The 10,000-nt window shown below is 38.4% G+C and overlaps 1 protein-coding gene across 2 annotated transcripts in view; it reads left to right on the forward strand.

The window, feature by feature from the left end:
- Positions 1–10,000, forward strand: part of LOC121552768 (transcription factor AP-2-delta-like) — a 24,675-nt gene that overhangs the window by 214 nt on the left and 14,461 nt on the right. Inside the window, exons 1-4 of one of the 2 annotated variants that reach the window (XM_041865799.2) lie at positions 1–86; positions 976–1,221; positions 1,833–2,342; positions 6,751–6,811. The exon at positions 1–86 is cut by the window's left edge and continues 214 nt beyond it. In XM_041865799.2, coding sequence (XP_041721733.1) covers positions 1,183–1,221; positions 1,833–2,342; positions 6,751–6,811 — 610 coding nt within the window. In that variant the 5' untranslated portion in view covers positions 1–86; positions 976–1,182. Of the gene's footprint in view, positions 87–721; positions 1,222–1,832; positions 2,343–6,750; positions 6,812–10,000 lie in introns of those variants that run through there. The other variant, XM_045211204.1, reaches the window with a different exon arrangement.

Here is a 10,000-nt window from a genome sequence, read left to right on the forward strand (position 1 = left end):
GCCAAAGAACAGAGATGAGTCGGTGTCTCTGTTTCTCTCATGAGCTGAAGCCCCATCAGAGCAGAAAAACACACAAACTTCTCCTGGTAATATCACAATGCCTCAACAATTCACTGTGAAATGCCATTTTGTTAGCCTATAAATGTACGTTATAAATGTCCATGTTCCATTCATGACATAAGAGAAAAGTCACGAAGTTTTTTGCTCAGAGAAATCCAGAGCTGTTAGGATTTTAAAAATATATATATTATTTTTTTTAGCAGAAATTATCTCCTGATTATTCTCGTTACTAATCTCCACGAAATTATCTTCTTTCCAGGTAGTACACTCATTCCATATTTATAATTCCGATCAAAACATAATATCTTCGTTATTTCCAAAGACATCTGGAGGAGATATTACTGTTTAATATCGAGTCTATTAGATTTAAAAACAATGACTATAGTATAATAATAATAACCACAATAAAAAGGTATATTATAAGATAAAATAATGATAATAATTAAACACCAATAATAAGGATAATAATAACAATAAAACAACAATAATAATAGTAGGAGTAATATGGCAATAGTCGTAGTAATCATAATGGGGTTAATAGATATTCGTTGACGTCCTCTGTTTGAAAAATAAAATACATAAAACACATTTAGTTTAAACGAAAATACATTTGTATTTAATAATCAATACATAAACCAGGGGATGTTTTAAAATCAACTTACATTCCTGTTGTTACAGCCTTCCTGATGTAATAGCCTAGGTTTAAGCCATGTGGGTAAAACGAACAAAGGAAATACAAACGAGCAAAAAGAAAATGTCCACAAAAATTGATGAAAATGTTGAAAGAGTGTCGGTTCCTTATTAGGGAAGATACAATATTTATTCCTTGTCTCCTGGGATGGAAGCAGCTAGCTCGTCTATTGTCCTCCATCCATTCCTCAGTGCTGATGCTTAATTTTGTAACTATATTATCAGGGGACCACCGACGACATCACAACAGAAATACCCTGCAAGTACAAAATCGGCGCGCCAGCCGGTGTGACTGGTACAGAGGGGAAACGCTCCTGTTTCACCAGCTATCTGCGGCTCTACGCGGGGACTTTTTCCATTTCTCTCGTTTTGGGGATTTAACGGAAAGCATTTATTTGATCAAGAGGGAAAGCAGGTTAACGGAGCAACACCATGTCAGCCACATTTCCCGGCCTGGTCCATGATTCCGAGGTATTTATTCATTATCACTCTTCATTCTTCATTATAAATAACATTAAGGAATATTATGTATCAGTTATAGTAATCACAACTGTTTGATAGGCTACATGCAGATTTAGAGTACAAATCAATGTGATGAGTCTCCAGAAAGCAGAGCTTCAGATACCGTGGGACCGGGGAGAGGACTGTCTTGGTGTAATGGGAGTTTTTTTTTTTTTATTAGTCTGGAGAGAAAGAATGAATGGAGAGCAAGGCAGATGAGGCTCCTCTGTGCAAAACCGGTAACGGGTGTGATTAGAACATTCAGGGCGGAATACTAGGGTGGCTCACCCTACTTACCTGCCATCCAGCTCGCGTATAGCTGAGACCGCAGTTCGATAGGAATAATATAAAAATAATAACAGAACAACATGCGCTCTAAAACGATGCACGCAGAATGACAGATACTGTGAACAACACACTGAGGGCTCATGGAATGACATATTCATGTATTTTTTTCTAAGCGTTTTGAATTTTAAGTTGTGTCAACGTGTGTGAGAGCATATTTGGGAGGCATCTGGGGGTTAAAGAGATGGTAAATGAAATGACACTGCCGATGTTTTCCTTTCCTTTCTTCCTCTCAGATACGTCATGATGGGTCCAACAGTTACCGTCTGATGCAGCTCGGTTGCCTCGAGAGCGTCGCCAACTCCTCGGTGGCCTACAGCTCATCCTCGCCGCTCACAGCCTACCCCCCGGCGGCCACAGAGTTCGCCTCGCCCTACTTCTCCACCAACCACCAGTACACCCCCCTGCACCACCAGTCCTTCCACTATGACTTCCAGCACTCCCACCCCGCGGTGGGACCGGAGGCGTACGGCCTCAACTCTCTCCACTCTGGGCAGTATTACCAGCAGATTCACCATGCAACACATGGAGATGCAGACTTCATCAACCTGCACAGTGCCCGTGCACTCAAGTCCTCGTGCCTGGATGAGCAGCAGCGGCGCGAGTTGGGCTGCCTGGACGCTTACCGGAGACATGACCTGTCTTTGATGACGTCACACGGCGGGCAGTATGGCATGCACCACGACCAGAGGCTGCTGCCTGCGGCAGGTCTGGGGCTCCCTACCCCTGGGGCGGATGACCTGCAGGTACCTCCTCTCTCCTCTCCTCTCCTCTCCTCTCCTCTCCTCTCCTCTCCTCTCCTCTCCTCTCCTCTCCTCTCCTCTCCTCTCCTCTCCTCTCCTCTCCTCTCCTCTCCTCTCCTCTCCTCTCCTCTCCTCTCCTCACCTCTCCTCTCCACTCCACTCCACTCCACTCCTCTCCTCTCTGCTCCTCAACCCTCCTCTCTACTCCTCTCCTCCACTGTTGTAATCCTGATCAAACACCAAGCACAGTTGCTGACATTTTTCATCCAAAAGCCACACTGGCTATAGTGAACTACAAAGTTATGTTCAGGCCCTAACTCCTAAGCCCTAGCTCATAGCTCCTTAAGCCTGTCTCCTATCTCCTAAACCCTAACTCTTATCTTACTCAGTCAGAGTCATAGAAATAGATAGATAGAGAGATAGATAGATAGATAGATAGATAGATAGATAGATAGATAGATAGATAGATAGATAGATAGATAGATAGATAGATAGATAGATAGATAGATAGATAGATAGATAGATAGATAGATAGATAGATAGATAGATAGATAGATAGATAGATAGATAGATAGATAGATAGACAGATAGTACTCACCATGTATATAACCGTTTTAGAATGGACATTGCCATTGAGGCCTTCCACCATTTTAAAGTAGTCAACTGGGTCTGGATTCCTATGAGTTGGGAGCAATCAGACAATGAAGAACAAAATTGACTACTTTAAAATGGAGGTAGCCTCAATGGCGCCCATGCTGTCACAGACGCTATAATTTCACAGATACAAAGATGAGTCCTCTATCTATCTCTATTGTCAAAGTCCGTCTCCGCCCAGCTCTGTTCCCTCTCACGCGCTGCAGTAGGAGGACGGTTCAGTCAAAATGGAAATATAACATTCAATGAATGACAGTCGATACCTACATTAGGCTAATATTACACTCGATGGAGAGAAATTAAATCAACATTTGTCAAATGAAGATGAAGTAATCTAGAATAAAACGAAATAGAATAAATGCTGCATTTAAACAGTTAATCTGAGAAATCCACTTCCATTATGCACTCCACCCTTTATTTTACTCCAAATGCACGTGACATATATTTTAACTATTCTTTTAGATGTAAATAAATTGTGTGTGTGTGTGTGTGTGTGTGTGTGTGTGTGTGTGTGTGTGTGTGTGTGTGTGTGTGTGTGTGTGTGTGTGTGTGTGTGTGTGTGTGTGTGTGTGTGTGTGTGTGTGTGTGTGTGTGTCCGGCTGGTGAGGCGGTGTGAAGCCGCTGTTTCTCTCTTCTCCTCTGAAAGGCGGATTAAGGGATCCGGGTTCGCGGCACAATGGGCCGCTCTAGCGCCATAAAGCACCGTAGTTTATCCAATTACCGACTTAATGTCAATCAACCGGTTCTTTCTTCCACAACATCTGAGCCGCGGCTCCGGTTAAACACATGCAGCACGGGACAGAAACATCTCCGGTTAAACACGCTGCACGGGACAGAAAGATCATTCCTTTATTGAAATATTCCTTTTTCAACTGTACAACCAAACTACTAGGATACTAGAAGTGATTCAACTGGTAGGCCTAGATATATATTAATATAGAGCTATTTTATAATTAATGCACTTGTAAGTAATATTACTATAGGTTTAAATTATAACAAATTGATTAATACTATTAATATAGGTTTAAATGATAACTACTTGATTCATAATATTAATATAGGTTTAAATGATAACAAATTGATTAATACTATTAATATAGGTTTAAATAATACATTGATTAATACTATTAATATAGGTTTAAATGATAACTACTTGATTCATAATATTAATATAGGGTTAACATATTATTAATAATATTTGTTTTTGTAAATAATATAACAAATGTGTTATTGTCACAAACACCTGATAGGTCTAATGCGTTGTTTTACAGGGTCCGTAATAGCAGTATGATTGATCCAGTGTAATGTGTTGTTTTACAGGGTCAGTAATAGCAGTATGATATATCCAGTGTAATGTGTTGTTTTACAGGGTCAGTAATAGCAGTATGATAGATCCAGTGTAATGTGTTGTTTTACAGGGTCAGTAATAGCAGTATGATAGATCCAGTGTAATGTGTTGTTTTACAGGGTCAGTAATAGCAGTATGATAGATCCAGTGTAATGTGTTGTTTTACAGGGTCCGTAATAGCAGTATGATAGATCCAGTGTAATGTGTTGTTTTACAGGGTCAGTAATAGCAGTATGATAGATCCAGTGTAATGTGTTGTTTTACAGGGTCAGTCATAGTACTACGATAGGTGCAGTGTAATGTGTTGTTTTACAGGGTCAGTCATAGTACTACGATAGGTGCAGTGTAATGTGTTGTTTTACAGGGTCAGTCATAGTACTACGATAGGTGCAGTGTAATGTGTTGTTTTACAGGGTCAGTCATAGTACTACGATAGGTGCAGTGTAATGTGTTGTTTTACAGGGTCAGTCATAGTACTACGATAGGTGCAGTGTAATGTGTTGTTTTACAGGGTCAGTCATAGTACTACGATAGGTGCAGTGTAATGTGTTGTTTTACAGGGTCAGTCATAGTACTACGATAGGTGCAGTGTAATGTGTTGTTTTACAGGGTCAGTCATAGTACTACGATAGGTGCAGTGTAATGTGTTGTTTTACAGGGTCAGTCATAGTACTACGATAGGTGCAGTGTAATGTGTTGTTTTACAGGGTCAGTCATAGTACTACGATAGGTGCAGTGTAATGTGTTGTTTTACAGGGTCAGTCATAGTACTACGATAGGTGCAGTGTAATGTGTTGTTTTACAGGGTCAGTCATAGTACTACGATAGGTGCAGTGTAATGTGTTGTTTTACAGGGTCAGTCATAGTACTACGATAGGTGCAGTGTAATGTGTTGTTTTACAGGGTCAGTCATAGTACTACGATAGGTGCAGTGTAATGTGTTGTTTTACAGGGTCAGTCATAGTACTACGATAGGTGCAGTGTAATGTGTTGTTTTACAGGAGCAAATTAGGGTTAAGTTCCTTGCTCAAGGCAGATCAACTGATAATAATATAGATTTATCTGATTACTTGATTCATATAAATATAGGATTATATGATAACTAGTTCATTAATATTAATATAGGTTTATATGATAACTACTTCATTCATAATAGTAATATAGGGATATATGATAACTTGTTGAATAATAATATGAATAACATAGCATAGCATGGCATAGTAAATTCGTATCCTGGTACGATCTATAATAATAATAATAATAATAATAATAGTAATAATAATAATAATACTGATAATGGGGATGGTGTTCTAGAACCAATAGCCTACCATATTGTTCTTTCTGTTGTGAATATTTTCTTATTTAGGCTATTATGGTTGATGGTGATGAGGATAACTGATATTCTGATTCTGATTATAAGAATATTGTTTTTATTTAGATGTTAATATATTTCAATATGTCACCATCTTTACCACTTTCATTATGTAGATTGTTATCAGATCTGTGAGTGGTGTGTTGGTAGGAAGGGTAGAGGGCCACACACGCACACACAGGCACGCACACACACACACACACACACACACACACACACACTCACACACGACCGAGCAAGGGGGCTCACACACACAGAATAGGTCTTCGACCTTCTTTAGAAATAAAAGGCACGTGAACCTGAGTAGAACAGATGCGGTCTGATCCAGCGCGTGCAGAAACAGACATCGCATGTTTGAGCGGGTAAAGAGATTTTCATGCTCCACAAAAGAGCTGCCACACCTTTCCCCCGTCAGCCTGCCTAACCCTAACCCTTTCTCCTGTTAGACACTTAATATATGCAAGACCTCTGCGTTTTGTATATTGATTTTATAATCACTTTAGCTTCGGAGTAAAAAGATACTATACAGACAGAGTTTGTTAAAAAGACTAACACGGCCTGTTCCATGTGGCGCGAGATAGACAGCGGTGTCTGTGCCCGGCCGCCTCGCGGCTCACACCGGGGATTAACAGGCTCCTTTTCAATAAGAGCCCGTGTTCCTCAGTCATTTTGATCAGGCTCTGCACGCAGCCATTTTTAACAGGTTCCACATGCTGCCACATTTGTGGTTATGATTGGTTATAAGCGGTAACAACAGGTAGGTGCAGATATCAGCGTTCTCGCCCATCCGGAGGTTGACGCATTGTGCCGAGCTGCATTTGTGTGTTTCTTGATTCTCATTCTTGATCGTTTCTCTTTGGACCTTATTAATGCATTATTATTATTATTATTATTATTATTATTATTATTATTATTATTATTATTATTATTATTATTATTATTAATACAAATGTATTATTATTATTGCTATTATTAATAAACGTGTTCTTATTCTTATTGTTGCTGTTATTATTATGAATAATGTGACACCGTTTCAGGGCTCCGTGGAGGCGCAGTGCGGGCTCATGCTCAATGGCCAAGGTGGCGTCATCCGAAGAGGTAAGACACACTTTAAACACACATTAACACGAATACCCCCATCTCCTTCTCTGTCTGGTCAACTGAAGAATCGAAAAGACAAGATGGAAGCATTATCTAAATCAAGTGAAAATATATTTTAGTTGAATTAGCCAATTTTATGACACACCACGGTACTATTTTTAAATGTTTCTGTCAGTTTGTTTTTTAAAGTTGTTAAATTAGTAAGTGAAATGTCCGGTCATGATGTATACTTTCACTTCAATCAAGACAATTCTACTACTCTGCCTGAAGCTGGTTTACTTGACACTATCAACTTCCATTGTAGAATAGAGAGTGCATCATCCTTTCACTCTGATCAGTCATTCTCAAACGAACTCTATTATGAAAAGTAAAAATGAAAATAATACATTAAAAATCATATTGCCTAACAACAACGACAACAACAAGAAACAATAACATGAATAATAACAATAACAGTTATAGTAGCTTAATATTAATAATTACAGTTGTAATGACAGTACAAAATAGTAATAATAATAATAACAGTAATAATAATAACTAGAAAAGTAACAAAAAAAATAAAAAAAATAAAAATCCTGAAGAAAATGTGGTGACTTTGCTACTATTTATGGGATGGCAGGTTGCCCACCGTTAAGAGGGTTGGGCCACTAAATCAAAAGTTCGCTGGTTTGAATCCCGAGCTGACTAGGGGGAACATCTGTTGATGTGCCCTTGAGCAAGGAACGTAACCCTAATTGCTTCTGTAAATGCATTTAAAATGTCTATTTTTGGCATTGTATCCATGAAATGTTGTGCTAATTTATGCTAATTACCTCTGTTTATAGTTTATCAAATTTTTAAAGAATGTGAAGTTAGGGTAGCCTGAACAAGTGAAAGTTGGTTTGGTGTCTCTAGCTTGAACGGTTCAAGAGTTACTGTTAGTGAGTTATTTCATGCACATTTTTGCAAAAATATACAGTACATAGTTATAAGTTGAAAAAAGTTTTTAAGAATGTGAATTTAGAATAGCTTGAATGTTTTATCTTTGGTCTTGTAGCTAACCCTAACCCTAACCCTAACCCTAACCCTAACCGGCCAAGGAGCAGGACCATTTTGAATTGCTACCTCTGTATTCCTGTGGTTTTTATTTAAACCCTTGTTCATTTATACAAAAAGTATAAATAGTATAAACAAATCGGTATAAAAATGTTGTTGTTGACAGCTCATACGATCAGATTTAGAAACTAACCCTAACCCTAACCCTAACCCTAACCCTAACCCTAACCCTAACCCTAACCATAACCACACTGCTAACCCTAATGCCTAATCCTAAACTTAAATTAAGACCAAAATGTTTTGTTTTCATACATTTATCCAATAGCCTACCGCCAATGTTGACTTTGTAACTGGCCTATCTAAGGGGAAATCGCTCAGTTCTGCCCCCAGGACAAGACTCATGACAATAAACATCAACCTGCTCACTAAGTTTGAAAGCTATCAAAAACATTTTCTCAATCAATCTAAATTGGGGCAGTCTGGATATTTGGATATTGGTTTCGTGTTAATTGCTTAAATAGTTTACGCTCTAGAGCAGACAGAATAAATATAATAATAATACTCTCCTGAGTGGCGCAGTGGTCTAAGGCTGGTTCGAATCCAAGATCCTGGTTCGAATCCAGGCTCTGTCGTAGCCGGCCCATCGTCGTCCAGGGTAGGGGAGGGAATGGCCTGCAGGGATGTAGCTCTGTTGGTAACGCCAGGGTTGTGGGTTCGATTCCCACGGGGGGCCAGTATGAAAAATTAAAAAAATAATGTATGCACATACTGTAAGTGACTCTGGATAAGAGCGTCTGCTAAATGTCAAAAAATTATTTAAAAAAATGTAAAATAATATGATTATGAGATAAATCTATAGTTGTGCTATGCCTTCAGCAAGATCAACAAATAATAATTTCATTGTGTTGGTCTTCACAGTAATAACTGGAGGATGTTTTGATGTCATTAGTAAAGACCTTATGACTGTTTTTATTATTTGTTATTGTTGACAAATGAACTGTATAATGAAATATAGCCTTATGGTGTAGAAAGAGATCATTCACTCTGATTTGAATCCAATAGTCTGTTGAAACCAGACTTTTCCAGGTGTTTGTGTGGTAAAAAAGATACAGATAAAAACCTTTTAGCTCCAGCTTGGTGTGGAGAACAAAGAGCTACCTGCTTTCCGCTATTTTACCTGTTATCTGTTGCTGTAATAGTATGTTTACCTTATCACTCTCTGTTGCTGTAATAGTATATTTACCTTATCACGCTCTGTTGCTGTGATAGTATCATTACCTTATCACTCTCTGTTGCTGTGATAGTATCATTACCTTATCACTCTCTGTTGCTGTGATAGTATCATTACCTTATCACTATCTGTTGCTGTAATAGTATCATTACCTTATCACTCTCTGTTGCTGTGATAGTATCATTACCTTATCACTATCTGTTGCTGTGATAGTATCATTACCTTATCACTCTCTGTTGCTGTGATAGTATGTTTACCTTTTTTAATATAATAATACCTTTTCACTCTCTGTTGCTGTAATAGTATGTTTACCTTATCACTCTCTGTTGCAGTGATAGTATCATTACCTTATCACTCTCTGTTGCTGTAATAGTATATTTACCTTATCACTCTCTGTTGCTGTGATAGTATGTTTACCTTATCACTCTCTGTTGCTGTGATAGTATGTTTACCTTATCACTCTCTGTTGCTGTGATAGTATGTTTACCTTATCACTCTCTGTTGCTGTGATAGTATCATTACCTTATCACTCTCTGTTGCTGTGATAGTATCATTACCTTATCACTATCTGTTGCTGTGATAGTATCATTACCTTATCACTCTCTGTTGCTGTGATAGTATCATTACCTTATCACTCTCTGTTGCTGTGATAGTATGTTTACCTTTTCACTCTCTGTTGCTGTAATATTATGTTTACCTTATCACTCTCTGTTGCTGTGATAGTATCATTACCTTATCACTCTCTGTTGCTGTGATAGTATCATTACCTTATCACTCTCTGTTGCAGTGATAGTATCATTACCTTATCACTCTGTGTTGCTGTGATAGTATGTTTACCTTTTTTAATATAATAATACCTTTTCACTCTCTGTTGCTGTAATAGTATGTTTACCTTATCACTCTCTGTTGCTGTGATAGTA

Source organism: Coregonus clupeaformis, chromosome 36 (assembly GCF_020615455.1).
Source record: "Coregonus clupeaformis isolate EN_2021a chromosome 36, ASM2061545v1, whole genome shotgun sequence".
Classification (NCBI taxonomy): Eukaryota; Metazoa; Chordata; class Actinopteri; order Salmoniformes; family Salmonidae; genus Coregonus; species Coregonus clupeaformis.